Source organism: Mustelus asterias, chromosome 3, assembly GCF_964213995.1.
Source record: "Mustelus asterias chromosome 3, sMusAst1.hap1.1, whole genome shotgun sequence".
Classification (NCBI taxonomy): Eukaryota; Metazoa; Chordata; class Chondrichthyes; order Carcharhiniformes; family Triakidae; genus Mustelus; species Mustelus asterias.
Genome location: NC_135803.1, coordinates 153,260,185 through 153,285,640, shown reverse-complemented (window position 1 = coordinate 153,285,640; position 25,456 = coordinate 153,260,185). Strand labels below are relative to the sequence as shown.

The following is a 25,456-nucleotide window of genomic DNA, read 5'->3' as shown; positions in this document are numbered from 1 at the left end:
GTGAACCTCCTCTGGACCCTTTCCAAGGCCAGCACATCCTTCCTTAGATATGGGGCCCAAAACTGCTCACAATGCTCCAAATGGGGTCTGACCAGAGCCTTATACAGCCTCAGAAGTACATCCCTGCTCTTGTATTCTAGTCCTCTCGACATGAATGCTGACATTGCATTTGCCTTCCTAACTGCCGACTGAACCTGCGCATTAACCTTAAGAGAATCTTAACTTCCTCCAGTCCCTACAATACCCCCATCTCTGTAACTTCCTCCAGTCCTACAAACCCCCATCTCTGTAACCTCTGACAGTCTTACAACCTTCCTATCTCTGTAAGCTTCTCCAGTCCCTACAACCCCCCCCATCTCTGTAACCTCCTCCAGTCCCTACAATACCCCCATCTCTGTAACCTCCTCCAGTCCTACAACACCCTCCCCCCTCCAACCCAGACTATTGGTGGCCATGCCTACTGGTGCCTGGGTTCTAAGACCTAGAATGTCTTCCTTAGACCTCTCTGCCCCCACCTCTCCTGCTTTTAGACCCTGTTTAAAATCTACCTGAGCAAGCTTTTGGCCACCTTGCGACCTTTTATTTCAAGATACTATTTAAGTGCAAGTTGTTGTTGGCAAACTACGGTCAAAATATGTGGCTTGAATCCTTGAGTCATCATCATCTTGTACTGGAGAAGAATGTATCAGTCAAATGGAACTACAACCATAGATACCAATGGCTCCATTCCCCATCCACATGAAGAACGATACTTGAGAATCCTTCTTTCCCTGGTACCATCCAGGGAGATTTTAAACTTCTGATTGGTCTATCCCTAACTCACTGATCTCATGGAGTGATACAGAAGAGAAACAGGCCTCCACTTGGAATATTGTGAGCAGTTTTGGGCCCCACTTTCTAAGGAAGGATGTGCTGGCCTTGGAGGGGGTCCAGAGGAGGTTCACATGAATGATCCCAGGAATGAAGGGTTTGTCATATGAGGAGCGGTTGAGGAGACTGGGTCTGTACTTTTTGGAGTTTGGAAGGATGAGGGGGGGTTCTAATTGAAACTTACAGAGAACACTGAGAGGCCTGGATAGAGTGGACGTGGAGAGGATGTTTTCACTAGTGAGAGAGACTAGAACTCGAGGGCACAACCTCAGAGTGAAGGGACACTCCTTTAAAATTTCGATGAGGAGGAATTTCTTCAGTCAGAGGGTGGTGAATCTGTGGAACTCATTGGCGCAGAGGGCTTTGGAGGCCAGGTCATTGAGTATCTTTAAGACAGAGATAGATGGGTTCTTGATCAATAAGGGGATCAAGGGTTACGGGGAGACGGCAGGAGAATGGGAATGAGAATCATATCAGCCATGATTGAATGGTGGAGCAGACCCAATGGACTGAATGGCCTAATTCTGCTCCTCTATCTTAGGCCTTATGTCAATGCTGACCATCAAATACCAATCGACACTAATCCTATTTACCAACACTTGTTCCACAGCCTCCAATGCCTTGGCGATTTAACTGCTTGTCCAGATGCATCTTAAATGTTGTGAGGGTTCCTGCCTCCCCCACCCTCTGGGTGAAAAAACCTTTTCCTCAGATCCCCTCTAAACCACTTGCTCTTCACCTTAACCCAGTGCCCTCTGGTCTTAGACACCTCTGTCAATGGGAAAAAGATTCTTACGACCTACCCTATCTATACCTCTCATAATTTTGTATCCCTCTATCCGATCCCCATTCAGCCTCTGCCCCAGGGAAAACAAACCCAGCCTATCCAGTCTTTGCTCATAGTTGACCTCCGACACACCCCACTCCCCCTCCCACCCCCAACCCCCCATCCTCAACTCACTGAACTCTCCGACCATCCCAAATCCCTGATTCCTATTGGTTGTCTGGGATAGTGAATCACAGAACAAATTTTGGGATGACCTATCGTTGCCCTGCATAGTCTAGAATAATAAATTCAAAACCAGGACTGACACAGGACAGCACAGTGGCACAGTGGTTAGCACTGCTGCCTCACAGCACTAGGGACTCGGGTTCAATTCCGGCCTCAGGTCACTGTCTGTACGGAGTTTGCACGTTCTCCCTGAGTCTGCGTGGGTTTCCTCTGGGTGCTCCGGTTTCCTCCCACTGTCCAAAGATGTGCGGGTTAGGTTGATTGGCTATGCTAAATTGACCCTAGTGTCAGGGGGACTAGCAGGGTAAATATGTGGGGTTATGGGAATAGGGCCTGGGTGGGACTGTGATTGGTGCAGACTTGATGGGCCAAATGGCCTCCTTCTGCTCTGTAGTGATTCTATGATTTTATCACTTTAATGTAAAACTAAATCCTTGCAGGTTATCTAGAGATGATGAAGATGGTAGTTATACTGTGAACTCTGAACAAATGGCATTGATATACATATATTGATGTTTACAACATTGTTTTAAACAGGACAGAATCTGTTGCTGAAAAGATGCTGACAAATTGGTTCACCTTCCTGTTGTACAAGTTCCTGAAGGTAAGACTGATCCAATTATAATCTTCACTTGTCACTGACTTTGATTTATGATTTGATTTATTATTGTAACATGTATTAACATACAGTGAAAAGTATTGTTTCTTGCGCGTTATACAGGCAAAACATATCGTTCATAGCGAAGGAAAGGAAAGGGTGCAGAATGTAGTGTTACAGTCATAGCTAGGGTGTAGAGAGAGATCAACTTAATGCAAGGTAGGTTCATTCAAAAGTCTGACAGCAGCAGGGAAGAAGCTGTTCTTGAGTCGGTTGGTACGTGTCCTCAGACTTTTGTATCTGTTTCCTGAAGGAAGAAGGTGGAAGAGAGAATGTCCGTGGTGCGTGGGGTCCTTGATTATGCTGGCTGCTTGGCCGAGGCAGCGGGAAGTGTGGACAGAGTCAATGGATGGGAGGCTGGTTTGGGTGATGGATTGGGCTACATTCACGACCTTTTGTAGTTTCTTGCGGTCTTGGGCAGAGCAGGAGCCATACCAAGCTGTGATACAACTAGAAAGAATGCTTTCTGTGATGCATCTGTAAAAGTTGGTGAGAGTCATAGCTGACATGCCAAATTTCCTTAGTCTTCTGAGAAAGTAGAGGCGTTGGTGGGGCTTTCGTAACTATAGTGTCAGCATGGGGTGATCTGGACACCTAAAAACTTGAAGCTCTTGACCCTTTCTACTTTGTCCCCGTTGATGTAGACAGGGGCATGTTCTCCTTTCATTGTGCTTCACGGGAGCTCCTCTGTATTCCAAAAGAGAAAATGCTGGAAAATCTCAGCAGGTCTGGCAGCATCTGTAAGGAGAGAAAAGAGCTGACGTTTCGAGTCCAGACGACCCTTTGTCAAAGCTAAAAGGCAGAGAAAGTGGGAGATATTTATACTGCAGGGGGAGGGAATGAAAGATGAGTCATAGCCACAAAAACAAGGGGAAAGGCTGCTAATGGCAGCCTATTGGGAAAATAGGTGTGAATGGCCAAATGGCAGAGAAGCTGGAATCAGAGGGTAAACTGTAACTCAGTTTATTCAGTTACTTTTAAGTAAGGATGTATTGCACTTGAAGCGGTATGGCCAGAGGTTCACTAAGCTAAAGGTTATTTATTATTGTCACATGTAGGCTTACATTAACACTGCAATGAAGTTGCTATGAGAATCCCCTAGTTGCCACACTCTGGCACCTGTTCAGGTACACTGAGGGAGAATTTAGCATGGCCAATGCACCTAACCAGCACATCTTTCGGACTGTGGGAGGAAACCAGAGCACCCAGAGGAAACCCACACAGCACAGGGAGTTCGTACAGGCTCCGCAAGGACAGTGACCCAAGCCGGGAATCGAACCCGGGTCCCTGGCGCTGTGAGGCAGCAGTGTGCCAACCACTGTGCCACATTGCCGCCCTGGTCCCTGGAATGGGAGGGTTGCCCTATGGTGAGAAGCTGAGTAAATTGGGCTTACCTTCTTTAGAGTTCAGGAAAATGAGGTTAACTCATTGAAACATACAAGATTCAGAGGATGCTTGACTTTCTATGTGGAGTTTGCACATTCTCCCCGTGTCTGCGTGGGTTTCCTCTGGGTGCTCTGGTTTACTCCCACTCTCCAAAGATGTGCAGGTGAGGTGGATTGGCCTTGCTAAATTGCCCCTTAGTGTCCAAAGATGTCTACGTTAGGGGGATTAGCCTGGTAAATGCACGGGGTTATGGGGATATTGCGGGGTGGTGGGAGAGGTGGATAAGATGCTCTTTTGAAGAGTCGGTGCAGATTCAATGGGCTGAATGGCCTTCACTTGCGCTGTGGGGATTCTATGGTTCTATGATTGACAGGGTGGACACGGAGAGATTGGTTCCGCTGGTCGGGGAATTTAAAACATGGGGGCACGGTCTCAGGACTGAGATGGGAAGAAATCACGCTATTCAAAAGGATGCGAGTCTGTCCCGATGGAATGCTCCGTACCCAGGATCAACCTCGTGAACCTTCCCCGGACTGCCTCTAATGCCAGCATTTATTTCCCTTGATAAGAGGACCAAAATATTCCAGGTCTGGTCTATCTAGTGTCTTGTACTGTTTTAGCAAGACTTCCTTATTTTGTTCTCCATTCCCGTTGAAATTAAGGCCAATATTCCATTTGCTTTCCCCATTACCTGCTGAACCTGTATGCCAGCTTTTTGTGGTTTATGCATGAGGATCCCCAAATCCCCCCGTGCTGCAGCTTTCTGCAGTCTTTCTCTATTTAAATAATATTCAGCCCCTTTAGTCTTCCTACCAAAGTGCATCACTTCACATTTTCCGACATTATATTCCACCTGCCAAGTTTTTGCCCACTCACCTGACCCCCGTCTCTATCCCTTCATAAACTCTTCCTTACCACTTGGGGTGAAAGGAAGAACATTTAAAAAGGTGATAAATATATCATAGTAGGGTTGGCAAAAACATTTGGGAATCTCAGGGCGGAATTTTACCGGCACGTCCGCCCGAGGTTCGTGCGGTCCCGCCCCAGGCCAACGGAGAATGCCGTTCTCCGAGCCTCGCCCGCCCCCGGAATCGGGGTGGGCGTGCCGGTAAAACTCTGGCCGCAAAGTGCCGCAGAGATGGTTCTTTTATTCAATCCTGGGGGCTTCAGGGCAGCTGTGAAGAGGCCGACAACCCTATTGCCCTGTTTTAAGTCCCTTCACAGAATCGCAGAGCGCAGGTGAGGCCTTTTGGCCCATCAATTGTGCACCGACAAGTGAGAACTACCTACCTAATCCCATTTACCGGCACTTATCCAATAGCCTTAAATGTTCATAGAATCCTACAGTGCACCATTTGGCCCATCGAGTCTGCACCGACCACAATCCCACCCAGACCCTACCCCCATACATTTACCCCAGTTAGTCCCCCTGACACTAAGGGGCAATTTAGCATAGCCAATCCACCTAACCCGCACATTGTGGGAGGAAACCGGAGCACCCGGAGGAAACCCACGTAGACACGGGGAGAATGTGCAGACTCCACATAGACAGTGACTCAAGCCAGGTCCCTGGCGCTGTGAGGCAGCAGTGCTAACCACTGTGCCACCGTGCCACCCCCAAGCCAGTGGTAAAACAGGAAAAGCCAAAAAATTATTATTTTTGCTGTGTGGAGGGGTGGGGGGATGTGCATTTGGTGGTGAGGGACGAATCAGAATTCGGGTTCAAAGCTTAATGATCAAGGAGTGAATGTCAGCTCCAGATCTCGGCATTGTAATCCCAGGGATGGAGCTGAGCGAACATGTTGGAGAATCAGGGATTCGATCTTTCAGAGGTCCCTGAAGTGAGTTCTTCATCAATAATGCATGCCTCAAGTGGATCTTCGCTTTTATGTCCTGGAAGAGCCAACGTCAATGAATTGAAGAGCAGAAATTGCATCTGTGCTGACAGGCTCTTGTCGGAGTGCAGTGCGCTGTCCAAAGAACGTATATTTTAGTCATGTTCAGGGAGATAGTGACCATTGCTTTATAAATAAAATAATAGGATTGCGCAGAGACATGGGCATTTCAGAGCCGGATGTACATCCAAATAACGCATCAATTTCTAAGGAATAAATTGGATTATCAATGTTTTTTTCCATTAAGCCTATTTCAAAGCGGAAAGGAACGATCGTTTAGTCTAAAAGCAATGAATATTTGTGCGATCTTTTGTATGAAGGGCCATTGCATCCCAGAAGTGTACAGAGAGGCTGGCTTTATGTGAGAGAGTTGTTGGGCCTCTGTCTCCCTTTCTAAATCACCAGCTGTGTGAGTGGGTCTGTGCAGACTGTAACCCTTCCTTTTCCCGACAGGTTTTTATCTAATCATACAATACTCTATCTCTCTGCTGATTTCTAAGGCCATCTTTTTTAATTCATTTGTGGGACATGGGCGTCACTGGCTGGCCAGCATTTATTGCCCATCCCTAGTTGCCTGAGGGCAGTTGAGAGTCAACCACATTGCTGTGGCTCTGGAGTCACATGTAGGCCAGACCAGGTAAGGACGGCAGATTTACTTCCCTAAAGGACATGAGTGAACCAGATGGGTTTTCCCAACAATCAACAATGGTTTTATAGTCATCTTAATTCCAGATTCTTTTTTATTGAATTCAAATTCCACCATCTGCCATGGCGGGATTCAAGCCCGTGTCCGCAGGACATTAGCTGAGTTTCTGGATTAATAGTCTGGCGATAATACCACTAGGCCATCGCCTCCCCAACTGTAATCTTCCCAGCCGCCAATCTAAAGCAACCAGAACCCTCGCACTCCTGTCAAAAGTTCCATGTCGGCTCCCTCAAGTGTCTGGCAATGTTATTCCCCAACCCTGACATCTTGTGTACACTGCCACTTCCCAAGATCCAGCACTACAGGGCATGTTTTCAGGCACTGAGGCCTTAACCTCTGGAATTCACTGGCTAATACACTCCATCGCTATCGTACTGTACCTCAGTGAGAGTCAGTACCCCGGTGAGCGTCAGTGTGTGTGGAACCCGTACCCCAGAGAAAGTCAGTGTGTGTGGAACCCGTACCCCATTGAGAGTCAGTGTGTATGGAACCCGTACCCCAGTGAGAGTCAGTGTGTGTGGAATCCATACACGAGTGAGAGTCAGTGTGTGTGGAACCCGTACCCCAGTGAGTGTTAGTGTGTGTGGAACCCGTACCCCAGTGAGAGTCAGTGTATATGGAACCCATACCCCAGTGAGAGTCAGTGTGTATGGAACCCGTTCCACAGTGAGAGTCAGTGTGTGTGGGACCCATACCCCAGTGAGAGTCAGTGTATATGGAACCCATACCCCAGTGAGAGTCAGTGTGTATGGAACCCGTTCCACAGTGAGAGTCAGTGTGTGTGGAACCCGTACGCCAGTGAGAGTCAGTGTGTGTGGAACCCGTACGCCAGTGAGAGTCAGTGTGTGTGGAACCCGTACCCCAGTGAGAGTCAGTATGTGTGGAACCCGTACCCCAGTGAGAGTCAGTGTGTGTGGAACCTGTACGCCAGTGAGAGTCAGTGTGTTTGGAACCCGTACGCCAGTGAGAGTCAGTGTGTGTGGAACCCGTACCCCAGTGAGAGTCAGTGTGTGTGGAACCCGCACCCCAGTGAGAGTTAATGTGCGTGGAACCCGTACGCCAGTGAGAGTCAGTGTGTGGGAACCTATACCCCAGTGAGAGTCAGTGTGTGTGGAACCCGTACCCCAGTGAGAGTCAGTGTGTGTGGAACCTGTACCCCAGTGAGAGTCAGTGTGTTTGGAACCCGTACGCCAGTGAGAGTCAGTGTGTGTGGACCCCGCACCCCAGTGAGAGTTAATGTGCGTGGAGCCATACCCCAGTGGGAGTGCAAGTGTGGGGTCACACCCTGTGAGAGTCAGTACCCACGGAACTGTACCTCCAGTAAGAGTCAGGACAGAAGAGTCATGAAAGAATCAGCTTGATGCTGCGACTGAGAGAGGGTGCAGTCGGCATTCTCGAAGGATAATGCACGGCACGGTAGCACAGTGGGTTAGCACTGCTGCTTCACAGCTCCAGGGACCTGGGTTCGATTCCCGGCTTGGGTCACTGTCTGTGTGGAGTTTGCACATTCTCCTCGTGTCTGCGGGGGTTTCCTCCGGGTGCTCCGGTTTCCTCCCACAGTCCAAAGGTGTGCGGGTTAGGTTGATTGGCCATGCTAAAATTGCCCTTAGTGTCCTGGGATGCGTAGGTTAGAGGGATTAGTGGGTAAATATGTAGGGATATGGGGTAGGGCCTGGGTGGGATTGTGGTCGGTGCAGACTCGATGGGCCGAATGTCCTCTTTCTGTGCTGTAGGGTTTCTATGATTTCTGTGATAAGATTAAACTGGGCAAAGTTGCACCTTTATCGAAGCACATCTTGCAATTTAGTGAGCAGAATTCGATGAACTCACACTGGCAAAGCTGTTACTCGATGGACGTTCTGCTCCTTTGAGTTTCTCTATAGCTGTATCCAACGATTGTCGATGAAAATGTTAGCTGCTTTTTTTTTATCTTTTAAGATGTTCAGTCCTCCCTGGTACAAGCTGGCAGGCCAGCCAGAGAGTGAGATTCGATTTGATTTATTAATGTCACATGTATTAGTATACAGTGAAAAGCATTGTTTCTTGCGTGCTATACTGTTCATAGAGAAGGAAACAAGAGGGTGTAGAATGTGGTGTTACAGTCATAGCTAGGGTGTAGGGAATGATCAACTGAATGCGAGGTAGGTCCATTCAAATGTCTGACAGCAGCAGGGAAGAAGCTGTTTCTGAGTTGGTTGGTCCGTGACCTCAGACTTTTGTATCTTGATTGGGAGGCTGAAGATTTTTCCGGGCACCCTTCATGTTGTTCCCTCCGGAATGTGGTCTTCAGCGAGGAGAGTGGATTTATTTTTCTTTAAGAATTCTCTTGCTCGTTTCTGTATCTCACTGCTTGCCTCAGTCACCATGGCAACTGTGATTAAAGGGTTCCCTCCTTTGAGCTGCGAGATTAGCTGCCTCAGGATTTTGGGTAAACTTCATAGAATCATAGAATCCCTACAGCGCAGAAGGAGGCCATTCAGCCCATTGAGCCTGCACCGACCACAATCCCATCCAGGCCCTATCCCCATAACCCCACCTATTTATCCTGCTAATCCCTCCGACACTAAGGAGTGATTTAGCATGGCCAATCAACCTAACCTGCACATCTTTGGACCTGTGTATAGATTTGCCTGAATGTTGCTCATAAGCAGCACCCCTCCATGGCGTTTCATTCAAACCTTTATTTTCTTTCCCTCCCTGTTTTATATATTTTGTTTAACTGACAGGTAGATCATCCTGGAAAATCTCTCTGTTTTATTCCCCTGTGCTTTTTTATTATTTTTATTTATACGTGGGACATGGGCGTCGCTGGCTGTCCAGCATTCATTGCCCATCCCTAGTTGCCCAAGGAAGGTTGAGAGTCAACCACATTGCTGTGGCTCTGGACTCACATGTAGGCCAGACCGGGTAAGGATGACAGATTTCCTTCCCTAAAGGGCATTAAAGTTAAACGTTAAAGTTCATTTATTAGTCACAGGTAGGCTTACATTCACACTGCAATGAAGTTACTGAGAAATCCGTGAACCAGATGGGTTTTTCTGACAAAGGCTTCATGGTCATCAGTAGATTCTTAATTCCAGATATTTTTTTATTGAATTCAAATTCCACCAACTGCCGTGTCCCCCAAAGCATTAGCTGAGTTTCTGGATTAATAGTCTAGTGATAATGCCGCTAGGCCATCGCCTCTCCAAACCTGATTGGTGCTTTTCCTGCAGTTTTCATCACACCATGCTTCTACCATTGGCTGGCCCACATGTCCATCCTTCTGTTGCCCCTCCTTCCATCGCTGATTGGATAATGGGTGGGCTCCTTGTCACCTGATTGGATGAATCTTTACGGTCCCTCAAACAACCTCTTCCCCTACCTGCTGCCACGCAAAACTCCAACATTTCAAAAAACTAACCAACGGTTTAACATCATTTGATTCTTTACGGCACGGTGGCACAGTGGTTAGCACTGCTGTCTCACAGCGCCAGGGACCCAGGTTGAATTCCGGCCTCGAGTCATTGTCTGTGTGGAGCTTGTACATTCTCCCCGTGTCTGCATGGGTTTCCTCCGGGTGCTCCGGTTTCCTCCCACACTCCAAAGATGTGAGGGTTAGGTGGATTGCCCATGCTAAATTGCCCCTTAGTGTCCCAAGATGTGTAGGTTAGGGGGATTAGCCATGGGGTAAATACTTGGGGCTATGAGGAACAGGCCTGGGTGGGATGTCCCCTTCGTGTCAGAGGGATTACGTGGGAGTTCAAGGGTAGGGCCTGGGTGAGATTGTTGACGGTGCAGACTCGATGGGCCAAATGGCCTCCTTCTGTACTGTAGGGATTCTATGATTCTATGTCACTGAATTTCCTTCTGGGCTTTTTACTGGTCGATGTATCCTGGAGATGAATCTATATTTGCTGTTAGGTAGAGACATGTTGCTGAAGCTTTTCATCTTACATCAGGTGCACAACCAAGTTAGTGCCTTTCCAATGCTGTGTTTATCATCGTGTTTATTTTAATTTTGATTTGATTTCTTAGAAGAAATCTTAGAAACCCTGCAGCACAGGAAGAGGCCATTCGGCCCATCGAGTCTGCACCGACCACAATCCCACCCAGGCCCTATCCCCATATCCTTACATATTTACCCACTAATCCCTCTAACCTACGCATCCCAGGACACTAAGGGCAATTTTAGCATGGCCAATCAACCTAACCCGCACACCTTTGGACTGTGGGAGGAAACCGGAGCACCCGGAGGAAACCCCCGCAGACAGTGACCCAAGCCGGGAATCGAACCCAGCAGGGAAGAAGCTGTTCTTGAGTCGGTTGGTACGTGACCTCAGACTTTCCCGACGGAAGAAGGTGGAGGAGAGAATGGCCGGGGTGCGTGGGTCCCTTAATTATGCTGGCTGCTTTTCCGAGGCAGCGGGAAATGTAGACAGAGTCAATAGATGGGAGGCTGGTTTGCGTGATGGATTGGGCTACCTTCACGACTCTTTGTAGTTTCTTGCGATCTTCCTACAACATTGAGTTGTTCTCCCCCCTCTCCCGCCACCTCTTCCTTGTCCAACTGACTTTAATGAAGTCAGATTCACAGATCAAAGATAATTTTTGGGACAAGCGTGGTGTCGGAGGTCCTGGCTGTGGAGTATCTGTATTGAAGCTCGTTAGCAGCTGCCTGTTTAATTATGGGAGATGATAAGGAGATGCTAACAGCATATGGTGAGAGAAGGATTGTTCGTGCTTTCAATTTGAGTCAGCGCAGGAGAGACAGAGTGAGGCACGTCCCGGAACAATCACACCACTGCAACATGAGTCAACAATATGAAGCCTGCTTCTATCTCCAGGCTGCTCCCGATCAAACCATTTGTCCCCCTCCTCCACTTTGGTTTGTTTCTGTTTGATGCTCATCAAAGTCTTTTCTTCAGTAACGATGCCAGTTAGCCTCTGAAAGATGTTTGCTGTTTGCTCGTCTCTGTGGCAGTAATTGTGGAGAATGTGTTCTGGCTCACTGAGTTGCTTGCAATGTAACGCCTTTCATCCTTAGAATAGAATCCCTGCAGTGCCATTCGGCCCATCGAGTCTGCACGGACCACGATCCCACCCAGGCCCTATCCCTGTAAGCCCCCATATTTACTCTGCGAGTCCCCTTCGCACTAGGGTTAATTTAGCATGGCCAATCAACCTAACCAGCTGGCATGGCACGGTTGGGGCGGCACGGTGGCACAGTGGTTAGCACTGCTGCATCACAGCTCCAGGGACCTGGGTTTGATTCCCGGCTTGGGCCACTGTCTGTGTGGAGTTTGCACATTCTCCCGGTATCTGTGTGGGTTTCTTCCAGGTGCTCCGGTTTCCTCCCACAGTCTGAAAGACGTGCTGGTTAGGTGCATTGGCCCGAACGGGCACCGGAGTGTGGCGACTCGGGGCATTTCACAGTAACTTCATTGCAGTGTTAATGTAAGCCTTACTTGTGATTAATAAATAAACTTGAAAAATTTTAACCAGCACATCTTTGGAGTATGGGAGGAAACCGGAGCACCCGGAGGAAACCCACGCAGAAACGGGGAGAATGTGCAAACTCCACACAATGACCCAAGCCAGGAATCGAACCCAGGTCTCTGGCGCTGTGAGGCAGCAGTGTTAACCACTGTGCCACCCTTCTTCGCCAATTATGCTGTCTTCATGTCCTCTCTCACTGCTTCTGTATCCTCTTCACTCTCCAGCTTTGTTTACCCATCTCTCCGTTTATCCTCCATCTTTTTCATTCCCCATGTTTTTCTATCTGTGAAACACATTTTTATTTTCTTTCTCTCTTTCGTACTTCCCCCCTTCCTCTTTCTGGGTGGCATGGTGGCACAATGGTTAGCACTGCTGCCTCACGGCCCCAGCGACCCGGGTTCAATTCCCGGCTTGGGTCACTGTCTGTGCAGAGTCTACATTTTCTCCCCGTGTCTGCGTGGGTTTCCTCCGGGTGCTCCGGTTTCCTCCCACAGTCTGAAAGACATGTTGGTTAGGTGCATTGGCCGTGCTAAATTCTCCCTAAGTGTACCCGAACAGGCGCCGGAGTGTGGCGACTAGGGGATTTTCACAGTAACTTCATTGTTGCAGTGTTAATGTAAGCCTACTTGTGACACGAATAAATAAACTTTAAACTTTTAGAAGAAGAACAAAGAAAATTACAGCACAGGAACAGGCCCTTCGGCCCTCCAAGCCTGCACCGACCATGCTGCCCGACTGAACTAAAACCCCCTACCCTTCCAGGGACCGTATCCATCTATTCCCATCCTATTCATGTATTTGTCAAGATGCCCCTTATCTGCTTCCACTACCTTTTCTGCTCACACTCCATCTCTCTCTCTTACTTTCCTGCGACTGCATCCCCACTCCCAACCCCCCTTTCTGTTTATCTTCCTGCCTGTGAGAGTGAGGATGTACAGGAGGAGAGGGCGCATCTACTGAAGTATCTGAGCAAGTTGTCCATGGAAAAGATTGTCCCAGCATCCTTACTGCAGTCCCAATGGGGTTGGACAAATTCCTCTAGTCTCGGCTACCATCCCATTTGTTAACTATCCCTAAATACCCTCAAATGGAGGGTTGGCTAGGCCACTCCAGAGGGCAGTTAAGCGTCAGGGTAAGGACAGCAGACTTCCTTCATTAGTGACTCAGGTGAATTTTCACGACAATCAGTGATCGTTGTCATAGTCGCTGTTACTGAGACGATGATATTCCAGATCTACTAATTCCACCGGCTGCTGTGGTGAGATTCGACCCCATGATGCCGAGCATTAGCCTCTGGATTGCCAGTGACAATCTCTCTAAAGCTCTGATTTAATGTCCCGTCCACATGTCCATCCTTAGCCTGCTGTCATGCCCCGGTGAATCCTGGTGTAAGATGGAGGTGCAGCATCTCATCTTCCAATGTGGCACATTGTAGCCCTCAGGACTCAGTGTTGGGTTGGGGAACTTTAGATTGTCACCTTCCCCTCCATCTTAAACCCCTTTTTATTTAATCTAAATTTATTACCTCAATCTAAACCCGTCTCCCCCCCCCCCCCCCCCCCCCCCCCCCGCCCCACACTCTGCCACACCAGGTCATCTGTCTTTTGTTCTTAAAGTTACTGCTTTTGGTTGCAATCCCCCACAGCTCTAACACATTCTCCCTCCCTTCAGTTCTGATGAAGAGTCAAAGGACTCATAGAAACATAGAAGATAGGAGCAGGAAGAGGCCATTTGCCCTTTCGAATCGGCTCCGTTGATCGTCCAACTCAACAGCCTAATCCTGCTTTCTCCCCATAACCTTTGATCCCATTCGCCCCAAGTGCTATATCCAGCTGCCTCTTGAATACATTCAATGTTTTGGCATCAACTACTTCCTGTAGTAGTGAATTCCACAGGCTCACCACTCTTTGAGTGAAGAAATGTCTCCTCACCTCCGTCCTAAATGGTCTACCCTGAATCCTCAGACTGTGGCCCCCTGGTTCTGGACACCCCCACCATCGGGAACATCCTCCCTGCATCTACCCTGTCTAGTCCTGTTAGAATTTTATAAGTCTGTGAGATCCCCCCTTCATTGGTCTGAACTCCAGCGAAAACAATCCTAACCTAGTCAATCTCGCCTCATACATCAGTCCCGCCATCCCCAGAATCAGCCTGGCGCTCGAACCTTTAACTCTGTTTTCTCTCCCTGCAGATGCTGCCAGACCTGCTGAGCTTTTCCAGCATCTATTTGTTCTTGTTTCAGATTCCAGCATCTGCAATATTCTGCTTATTTTTAATCTATGTTGATTTAATTTCAATAAGTAGTGTCACAACACCAGGTTAAAATCCAACAGGTTTATTTGGTAGCATGAGTTTTTGAAGCGCTGTTCCTTCATCAGGTGAGTGGCAGCACTCCGAAAGCTCGTGCTACCAATTAAACCTGTTGGACTTTAATCTGGTGTTGTGAGACTACTTACTGTGCCCTCCCCAGTCCAACACAGGCAACTCCACATCTTGATTTAATTTTATACTGCACTCCCAGTGGGTGGTCAGAAGCCCATTTGCCCCTCCCTCTCTCCCTCTCTCCCTCCCTCCCTCCCTCCCTCCCTCCCTCCCTCCCTCCCTCCCTCCCTCCCTCCCTCCCTCCACTAACCGCGCATGTACCTTGAAGCCAGTTGCAACGTCAACTGTACTGAGCTCTGATTGAACCCACTTTTCTGGTCCGGGCTAACGATACGAACTCTTGTTTGGCACCAGCGGTGGTGTTGACTGTCTTGGCATGAGGCAGTTGGGCAGCAAGACACCAGGAGAGACTGAACTCACCGTTTTCCCCCTTTCTTGCTTTGCGCTGTGTAGGAATGTGCCGGCGAGCCGCTCTTCATGCTGTATTGCGCCATCAAGCAGCAGATGGAAAAAGGACCCATAGATGCCATCACCGGAGAGGCACGCTACTCTCTGAGTGAGGACAAACTCATCCGTCAGCAGATTGACTACAAGACGGTGGTAAGTACCTTGACCAGTGCTTTGCAAATCCTCTACCATCCATTGTGATACTTCAAGATACTTCTTGAGTACAAGAGTTGCAGCGATATTGGTTAGAGCGCATTTGGAGTATTGATTTGATTTATTATTGTCACATGTATTAGTATACAGTGAAAAGTATTGTTTCCTGCGCGCTATATAGACCAAGCATACCGTTCATAGAGAAGGAAAGGAGAGAGTGCAGAATGTTGTGTTACAGTCATAGCTAGGGTGTAGAGAAAGATCAACTTAATGCAAGGTAGGTCCATTCAAAAGTCTGACAGCAGCAGGGAAGAAGCTGTTCTTGAGTTGGTTGCTACGTGACCTCAGACTTTCATATCTTTTTCCTGATGGAAGAAGGTGCAAGAGAGAATGTCCGGGGTGTGTGGGGTCCTTAATTATACTGGCTGCTTTGCCGAGGCAGCAGGAAGTGTAGACAGAGTCAATGGATGGGAAGCTGGTTTGCGTGATGGACTGGGCTTCATTCGCGACCCTTACATGTTTTTTTTGAGGAATGAATTTTGGCCCATTACATTGGGGTTAAACTCCCACACCCCTCCTCCGAATAATGGCCGTGAGATCTTAGGTGCCCCCCACTCCCCCACCGCCCTCTGACCGATCCTGCAGATGGGGCCTCTGTTTAACACCTTGTTGAAAGAATGGCACAAGTTGCAGCATGGTTCCACACTTGAGTGCCGGAATGGGGTCACTGATTTCACTCTGTGGTAGAAAGGGCACAAAGATTTCTCCCACGCTCAATGAAGCACTGTTTTTTTTCAAAGTGTAGTCACTCCTTTCATGCAGCGAAAACGTCAGCCATTTTGTTTTTACACGGCAAGACCCCACAAGCGGCTTGTTATCTGATCAGTCTGGCTCTCGGGGTGTGAGTTGAGGGATAGGTATTGGCCTTGAGAAGCCAGTTTGGAGGCTGCGGTTTTGCGTAGACGGATCAGTTGCAGGGAGAGGCTACCCTGAGGCCCAGCACCGCAGGCTTTGCGAGTGGTCGTTTTTCCCACGTGGATCACATCTGCTTCCTCCGACAGACCCTGAACTGCGTGAACCCGGAGAACGAGAACGCTCCAGAGATCCCAGTCAAAGTGCTGAACTGTGACACTGTCATGCAAGTGAAGGACAAGTTATTGGACGCGTGTTACAAAGGTGTCCCTTACTCTCAGCGTCCCAAGGCAGCTGACATGGACCTCGGTAAGAGCCTGCATTGATAAACTGGCATGGACAGCGTGGACAGAAAACGCTGGAAAATCTCAGCGGGTCTGACAGCATCTGTGGAGAGAGAATAGAGCCAACGTTTCGAGTCCGGATGACCCTTCAGCAGAGTGGGGGGAGTCATCTGGACTCGAAAAGTTGGCTCTGTTCTCTTTCCACAGATGCTGTCAGACCTGCTGAGATTTTCCAGCATTTTCTGTTTTTGTTTCAGATTCCAGCATCCATAAAATGTTGCTTTAAATTTATCTAACGCACATTGGGCGAAATTATCCCGTGCCGCCCGCCACGGGAATCATAGCTGGGCGGGACACGGATCATGCAACGGTCCATTGACCTCGGGTGGAATTTTCCAGCATTGGGGCGAGCGCGGCCGGAAGATCCCACCCATAGTCTTTTTTCCTCAGGGACAAGGAATTGCAAACTACAGGGCATAAGTTTGAGGTGAGAAGGGAAAGATTTAAAAGGGACCTGAGGGGCAACTTCTTCATGCAGAGGGTGGTGCGGATATGGAATGAGCTGCCAGAGGAGGTGATTGAGGCGGGTACAATAGCAACATTTAAAAAGCATTTGGATAAGTAAATGGATGGGAATAGAGGGATATGAGCCAAACGCGGGCAGTTGGGACTAGCTGGGAGGGCACCATGGTTGGCATGGACCGGTGGGGCCGAAGGACCTGTTTCCGTGCTGTATTGCTCTATAACTCAATGGGGAATGTGGAAATGGTTTAAATTGAAGAAACAGAGAAGTCGTTTAAAAAGTAACACACAAAAAATATTCTGGTGCAAAATTGCATCTGATGTCGTTTCCCATGAAGTAGATTTCTTTCTGCATGTTCCAGTTTAAACATTGTTTTGTTCGCTCACAGTGCTGCTGAATGTGCAAGCTGGTAATTGCACAGTGAGAATAACCAGGCCTCTGGGGCCTCAGTGAGCGATAAGATTCAGCAGTGTTATCTCCAATCTCTGAATAATAGCATTGAAAGACTGAGAAATAAACTGAGGGAGGACTCCTTACTCGAGAAAGGATATACTGGCACTGGAGGGGGTGCAGAGGAGATTCACTAAGTTGATTCTAGAGTTGAGAGGGTTGGCTTATGAGGAGAGACTGAGTAGACTGGGGCTATACTCAATGGAATTCAGAAGAATGACGGGGGGATCTTATAGAAACATTTAACATTATGAAGGGAATAGATAAGATAGAAACAGGGAAGTTGTTTCCACTGGCGGGTGAAACCGGAACTAGGGGGAATGGCCTCAAAATAAGGGGGAGCAGATTTAGGACTGAGTTGAGAAGGAACTTCTTCACACAAAGAGTTGTGAATCTGTGGAATTCCCTGCCCAGTGAAGCAGTTGAGACTATCTCATTGAATGTTTTTAAGGCAAGGATAGATAGATTTTTGAACAGTAAAGGAGTTAAGGGTTATAGTGAGCGGGCAGGTAAGTGGAACTGAGTTCGCAAAAAGATAAGCCAGGATCTTATTGAATGCCAGAGCAGGCTCGAGGGGCCAAATGGCCTACTCCCGCTCCTAGTTCTTATGTAGAACTGGGAAGGAGGGTGAATTCAGTATCAAATCAGATACAGAATGGGAAAGAAAGATTGGTTTAAGAGAGAAAGAAACAGAAATTAAAATGAAGAAATATATGGAAAAAAGATTAAAAATCGACGTCTTTAAAGTCTCCAACAACAATTCGCTTTGTGAGGGAATGAGACTCCACACTTAGAGGCATAGGCATGAAGGGCCGAATGGCCACCTTCCCTGCGGCATTATTCTATGATTGGTCACTTTCCGCAGTTGATTGACCTTCATTAACAATTATCAGGTGTTTACAATAGTGCTTAGGATATTAAATACCAGATAAAAGCAAAATGCCGCGGATGCTGGAATCTGTGACAAAAACAGAAAATGCTGGAAAATCTCAGCAGGTCTGACAGCATCTGTGGAGGCAGAACAGAGCCAACGTTTCGAGTCTGGATGACCCCTTGTCTGCCGCAACGATAATAATGACTAAGATATGAATGATAAGTGGCTTTGAACAGAAACGACGGCACGGTGGCACAGTGGTTAGCACTGCTGCCTCACAGCGCCAGGGACCTGCTGGCTTCGATTCCCGGCTCAGGTCACTGTCTGTGTGGAGTTTGCAGGTTCTCCCCGTGTCTGCGTGGGTTTCCTCCGGGTGCTCCGGTTTCCTCCCACAGTCCAAAAATGTGCGGGGTTAGGTGGATTGGCCGTGCTAAATTGTGCCTTAGTGTCAGGGGGACTAGCTATGGTAAATGCATAGGATTATGGGGATAGGGCCTGGGTGAGATTGTGGTCGGTGCAGACCCGATGGGCCAAATGGCCTCCTTCTGCACTGTAGGGATTCGATGATTAGCATTCCTGAAAAAAAGACCATAAGTAACCATTTCGCAAACAATTTTTGACAACATTTAAGAAGCACTGTTGATAGATAAGTTTAAACTATCCAAAAGTTACTTTTGATGATTGATAATGAGAAGGGATGAAAGTTCCACTGCCTGACGAAGGTTCATCTGGACTCAAAACATTGGCTCTATTCTATCTCCAAGGATGCCATCAGACCTGCTGAGATTTTCCAGCATTTTCTGTTTTTGTGCTAATTACCAGACTGCGTTTCCCACACTGAGTTTAATGGGCAATCAATATCCAAATGTGTTAAATTCAGAGGGAGCTTCAGGGTGCGATGGTGGTTTTGAAAAGCCCATATGGTGGCTTGACGTAAATTGTCCGGCAACTTGTTACGATTTGCAATTCACAAGGTATCTCCGCACTCCCTGTCGACGACTAATTTGCACATTAATCATGTGGAGTTCCACTCAAGACACCATTTTCTCTGCAAAATCTGGCCCAATGCCTGGATAGAGTCATAGAGGTTTACAGCATGGAAACAGGCCCTTCGGCCCAACTTGTCCATGGTGCCCCCTTTTTTAACCCCTAAGCTTGTCAAATGTACAAACTTGAGAATTCAGCCTCATTTCCCATCCTCCCCATGGCTAAACAGTGACCCCTGCTGGAAAACACTTGTACACTGATTTACAGCGAGGAGAGGACAAAGCTGGGGTGTGCTGCCCCACACAGGCGAATAGCTGATCTGCCCACATCGCTGTCTAAAAAAATGGACACCCCTTGAGAAAGGTCACTGCCTGACATTTAGCCGTCAGTCACCCCCTTTGGCAGAAGGTTAACAGTGGGGAGACTGGATTTTGTGTCAGGTGAAGTTATTGGTGGAACTTGTGAAGCCTTGAGGCAGGTGTTGGATGAAACGCGCTCACATTTTCTTTTCTCTCCCTCAGAGTGGCGCCAGGGAAGAATTGCGCGAATAATTCTCCAGGATGAAGATGTAACGACAAAAATAGATAATGACTGGAAACGTCTGAATACGCTGGCACACTACCAGGTATTATCCTGAGGGTGGGGGCGCGCAGGTGAAGCGATCCTCGTATTGGCTGAAATCCCACCCCAGGCCTTGGCAAGATGTTGGCACCTGTCAGTGCGGCTTGCAAACTCTTCCAAATGTTTCAGTAACATCGCAGGGAAGAGGCATGAGTTCAGAGAATCCCTACAGTGCAGAAAGAGGCCATTTGGCTCATCGGGTCTGGCCCCGACTCTCCAACAGAGCATCTCACCACGGCCTACCCACCTGCCCTATCCTATAACCCTGTGCATTTATCATAGCCAATCCCCCTAACCTGCACACCTTGCAACACTAAGGGGCAATTTAAAACAAAGAAAAGTACAGCACAGAAATGGGCCCTTCGGCCCTCCAAGCCTGCGCCAATCATGATGCCCTAACTAAAAAAGAAAACCTTCTGCCCTTACTCGGTCCGTATCCCTCTATTTCCTCCCCATTCACGTAGATGAATCCATCCAGATGCCTCTTAAATGTTGCTAATGTGCCCACTTCCACCACTTCCTCTGGCAGTGCATTCCAGGCACTCACCACTCTCTGAGTGAAAAACCTCCCCCGCACATCTCCCTTAAACTTTCCCCCTCTCACCTTCAACCTGTGCCCTCCCCTTGTAATTGACACTTCCACCCTGGGAAAAAGCCTCTGACCACCCTCCCTGTCTATGCCTCTCATCATTTTGTAGTGAGGTACTTTTTGAAGTGTAGCCCATGTCACGATGGAGGAAACACAACATTCAATTCAGTGCACAGCAAGCTCCCACAAACAACAACGTGATAATGACCAGATCATCTTTGCGATGTTGACTGAGGGATGAATATTGGCCCTCAGGACACCGGGGAGAACTTTCCCGCTCTTCCCCAGAATAGTGCCATGGGATCTTTTACATCCACCCGAACAGGCAGCTGGAGCCTCGGTTTAATGCCTCATTGAAAGACTGCACCTCCGGCAGCGCAACACTCCCTCAGTAATGCACTGGAGTATTGGTGTAGATTTTTGATTCTATTGCCTGGAATGCTTTGTGGTAATGCCAGGCTGGGGCAAAGGTCATTAAACCACTTGGGATCAGTAAGTAGTCTCACAACACCAGGTTAAAGTCCAACAGGTTTATTTGGTAGCACGAGCTTTCGGAGCGCCGCTCCTTCATCAGATGAGTGGAAGCGGCGCTCCGAAAGCTCGTGCTACCAAATAACCCTGTTGGACTTTAACCTGGTGTTGTGAGACTTCTTACTGTGCTTACCCCAGTCCAACGCCGGCAACTCCACATCATGGCTACCACTTAGGATAAAATCGGATAAATATTTGAAGTGGATGAAGATATAGGACAGCGGGGAGTGGGTAGGGCTGTGAGGGTTAGTTTTGGATCTCTCCGACAAGGCAGCGACATGATGGGCTGAATGGCTAGGCTGTGTGCTGTAGTCTGTGATGATGGTACAATTGTTTGTTTTTCTCTCCCCCCAATCCTATAGTCCTGTCTAACTGTGTAACTTTTCTCCTCAGGTTACAGATGGATCTTTGATAGCACTTGTACCAAAACAGACCTCAGCCTACAATATCTCCAATTCCTCCACTTTCACCAAATCTCTCAGCCGCTACGGTGAGTGTGGCGCAGATTGGCACCACCCCTTGATAGATGATAACCTAATGCTCCAAGGCTGCATTGTCCCTTCACCAACACTACCAGAGGTCCTGAGGAGGTTCACAAGAATGATCCCTGGAATGAAGAGCTTGTCATATGAGGAACGGTTGAGGACTCTGGGTCTGTACCCGTTGGAGTTTAGAAGGATGAGGGGGGGGGGATCTTATTGAAACTTACAGAATACGGCGAGGCCTGGATAGAGTGGACGTGGAGAGGATGTTTCCACTAGTAGGAAAAACTAGAACCAGAGGGCACAACCGCAGTCGAAAGGGACAATCCTTTAAAACAGAGATGAGGAGGAATTTCTTCAGCCAGTGAGTGGTGAATCTGTGGAACCCTTTGCCGCAGAGGGCTGTGGAGGCCAGGTCATTGAGTGTCTTTAAGACAGAGATAGATAGGTTCTTGATTAATAAGGAGATCAGGGGTTATGGGGAAAAGGCAGGAGAATGGGGATGAGAAAAATATCAGCCATGATTGAGTGGTGGAGCAGACTCAATGGGTCAAGTGGCCTAATTCTGCTCCTATGTCTTATGGTCCTGTGGTCTTACCGGAAACACTGATATTCAAATCCTTAAATGTCATGACACAGAGATTAACAAGGCACTTAAGAAATTAAACCAAACACTCGGGATTATTTTTTCAGAGGGGTACAATTGAAAAGTAGGAAGTGTTGTTAACGTATTGAACCTGCACCACCTGGAGTGCTCTGTACAATCCCGGATTCCATATTCTAAAAGAAAATCGAGGCAATGGAGAAGGTGCAAAGAATATTTACAAGGATGATACCAGAAATGCAGGGGTATATCTAGCAGGAAGGGATGTAAACTGTTTACAATTTACCTAAATGACTTGGATAAAGGGACCGAAGGTATGGTTGCTAAATTTGCTGACAACTCAGATAGGAAAGTAAATTGTGAAGAAGACATAAGGAGGCTACAAAGGGACAGAGAGGTTAAGTGAGTGGACAAAGATCTGGCAAATGGAGTATAATGTGGGAAATGTGAAATTGTCCATTTTGGCAGGAAGAATAAAAAAGAAGTTCGTTATCTAAATGGTGAGGGATTGCAGAACTCTGAGACGCAGAGGGATCTGGGTGTCAGAGTGCATGATTCACAAAAGGCTAGTACACCGGTGCAGCAAGTAATTCGGAAAGCTGATAGAATTGTGCATTGTGAGGGGAATTGATTCCAAAAGTAGGGAGGTTAGGCTTCAGTTGGACAGGGCGCTGGTGAGACCAGGGGCAAGATCTTCTGGCCATTCTCGCTGGTCGGATCCTCTGGTCCCGCTGACGGTAATCCCCTCCCTGCTGTGGGTTCCCTGGTGGCGGTGGGTGCGAACAACGGGAAACCTCATTGGACTGGAAGATCCCCCCACTATCCAATGGTGGGCCATCTCCGCTTCCGCAAAACACGACGCGGTTGGAGGTGGGGGTGGGCGGGGGGGGGGGGGGGGGGGTGGGGGTGGTGGGTGGAATCCTGCCCCACATCTGGAGTATTGTGTAGAGTATTAATCTCCTCATTTATGGAATGATGTAAATGAAACAGTTCGGAGAAGGTTTAACAGACTAATACCAGGAATACTAGCATGGATTAGTTGGGCCAAATGGCCTGTTTCTCTGCTGTCCATCGATTGTGGCCTCGTGGAATCATTTGAACAACACCCGAAAGGTTATTCCAACATGAGTGGTGTGGTGGCCCGTAAAAGCCTTCATTGATGCCCGATTGGCTCTTTATTTCCGGTTTAGTTATTTCTGTTTTATTGCAGACAGGTTAAGTTCTCGAGTGTTGTCGCCTGCTACCCCTGACAGGATTTCAATGCAGCCTTTGGTTAGTCACTCAATCAGTGCATGTCTTCTGCTTTTAACCTTCTTCCCAGTCATGTCGTGTGGAATGTTGCCCTCACGCAGCAGTTGAAATGCAGAGTAAACCAGCGGTGTCGTAGCATTCACAAGGTCATTGATTTTTGTCCGGGCAGGATTATAGTTTAAACGGTCCATCGATTTCCTCCCCCCACCCACTCGTACCTGAAGCTCAGCTCCAACATCCCAGAGAGTCAGAGACACGGTAAAAATAGCATGTCTGCTGAGGCTGCGAGGTGAGGGTTGCCCGGGACTGTGGGTGGTGTTAACAATACCATTGCATTAGACCACGGATCTGGTGGTTGATCACGAGCGTGATCTCCGGGATCATTGGGCGGCACGGTGGCACAGTGGTCAGCACTGCTGCCTCACAGCGCCAGGGACCCGGGTTCGACTCCCAGCTTGGGTCACTGTCTGTGCGGAGTCTGCACGTACTCCCCGTGTCTGCGTGGGTTTCCTTCTGGTTCCTCATGTGCGGGTTAGGTTGATACTAAATTGACTTTACTGTTAAGGGGATTAGCTAGGGTAAAATTGTGAGGTTACGGGAATAGGGCCTGGGTGGGATTGTGGTCGGTACTGATTCGATGGACCGAATGGCCTCCTTCTGCACTGTAGGGATCCTATGATGATGATTCTGTACCCTCAACGGGAGAAGATAACGCCTTCCATTTACATAGCATCTTTAATTTAGTAAACTATTCCAGGGCGATTCACAGCAGCATAACCAAACCGGAGTTGACACCAAGTCAAAGACAGCGACTTTAGGAGAGTGAGATAGCTATTAATAAATATCTCATCAGAGGAGAGAGAGGGAGAGACGGAGAAGTTTCAGGAAGGAATTCCAGAGCTTAAGGCAACTGAAGACACGGCCACCAGTAACACAGGGAAAAAATGGGGAATGCGTAAGGATTTAAAATCCGAGAAACACAGAATTCTCGGAATTGTTTCGTTATGGCCAGGGAATAATTACAGAGACGGAGGGAGGATTTGATTACAGAGGCTGGTTCAGTTGGGAAGGCAAATGCAATGTTAGCATTCATGTCGAGAGGGCTAGAATACAAGTGCAGGGATGTACTTCTGAGGCTGTATAAGGCTCTGGTCATACCCCATTTGAAGTATTGTGAGGAGTTTTGGGCCCCATACTAACACATCCTGAGGAAGGATGTGCTGGCCTTGGAAAGGGTCCAGAGGAGGTTCACAAGAATGATCCATGGAATGAAGAGCTTGTCGTATGAGGAACGATTGAGGACTCTGGGTCTGTATGCGTTGGAGTTTAGAAGGATGAGGGGGATCTTATTGAAAGTTACAGGATACTGCGATGCCTGGATAGAGTGGACGTGGAGAGGATGTTTCCACTCGTCGGAAAAACTAGAACCAGAGGCACAACCTCAAGCTAAAGGGACGATCCTTTAAAACAGAGATGAGGAGAAATTTCTTCAGCCAGAGAGTGGTGAATCTGTGGAACTCCTTGCCGCAGAAGGAGGCCAGGTTATTGAGTGTCTTTAAGACAGAGATAGATAGATTCTTGATTAATAAGGGGATCAGGAGTTATAGGGAAAAGGCAGGAGAATGGGGGTGAGAGAAAAATCAACCATGATTGAATGACAGAGCAGACTCGATGGGCTGAGTGGCCTAATTCTGCTCCTATGTCTTATGGTCTTATAGATTGGGAAATTCTCTGGTTACACAGATTCCCAGGTCAGTGAGATGTTGGAGGAAAGGGTTAGGTTTGACTTGTGTTGGAAGTCTTGCCACTCTATTCACCACTTGGTGTTAATGTTATGTTAATTGTATTTGTTAAGTTTAATGATAAACAAGTAGAGGGTACTGATTAAGTACCTTGAGAGCACATATAAAAAGGGACTACGGGTGTTGGTCGGTAATGCTGCGTTCTGTGGATAAACCTACCATCAGGAAAAGGATCCGTGTTGTTCCATACCTTACCATCTGGTAGGGATCTATTTAACACTCCACCTCCATTACTGATTTGAAGGTAAGCCTGTCTTAGAGCTGTTACGCTGCCCTGTTACAAAATGCTGACACTACTCGAGAGCCCCATTATCTTCTCCTCTCTCCACACTCCCATTACAGAGAGTATGTTACGCACTGCCAGCAGCCCAGACAGCTTGCGATCACGGACGCCCATGATCACCCCAGACCTGGAGAGCGGAACCAAACTCTGGCACCTGGTCAAGAACCACGACCACATGGACCAGAGGGAAGGGGACCGCGGCAGCAAGATGGTGTCCGAGATTTATCTGACCCGCCTCCTCGCCACCAAGGTAAGTCGCACCTGCTTCCTTGTGAT

General features: G+C 48.1%; 1 protein-coding gene across 1 annotated transcript in view; it reads left to right on the top strand.

Moving 5' to 3' along the window:
- The window catches only part of LOC144491732 (plexin-A1-like), a 524,825-nt gene that overhangs the window by 473,729 nt on the left and 25,640 nt on the right, over positions 1–25,456 (top strand). Inside the window, exons 23-28 of the mRNA XM_078209962.1 lie at positions 2,420–2,486; positions 14,841–14,987; positions 16,049–16,208; positions 19,539–19,642; positions 21,152–21,248; positions 25,240–25,430. Of these exons, the coding sequence (XP_078066088.1) occupies positions 2,420–2,486; positions 14,841–14,987; positions 16,049–16,208; positions 19,539–19,642; positions 21,152–21,248; positions 25,240–25,430 (766 nt within the window). The remainder of the gene's footprint in view (positions 1–2,419; positions 2,487–14,840; positions 14,988–16,048; positions 16,209–19,538; positions 19,643–21,151; positions 21,249–25,239; positions 25,431–25,456) is intronic.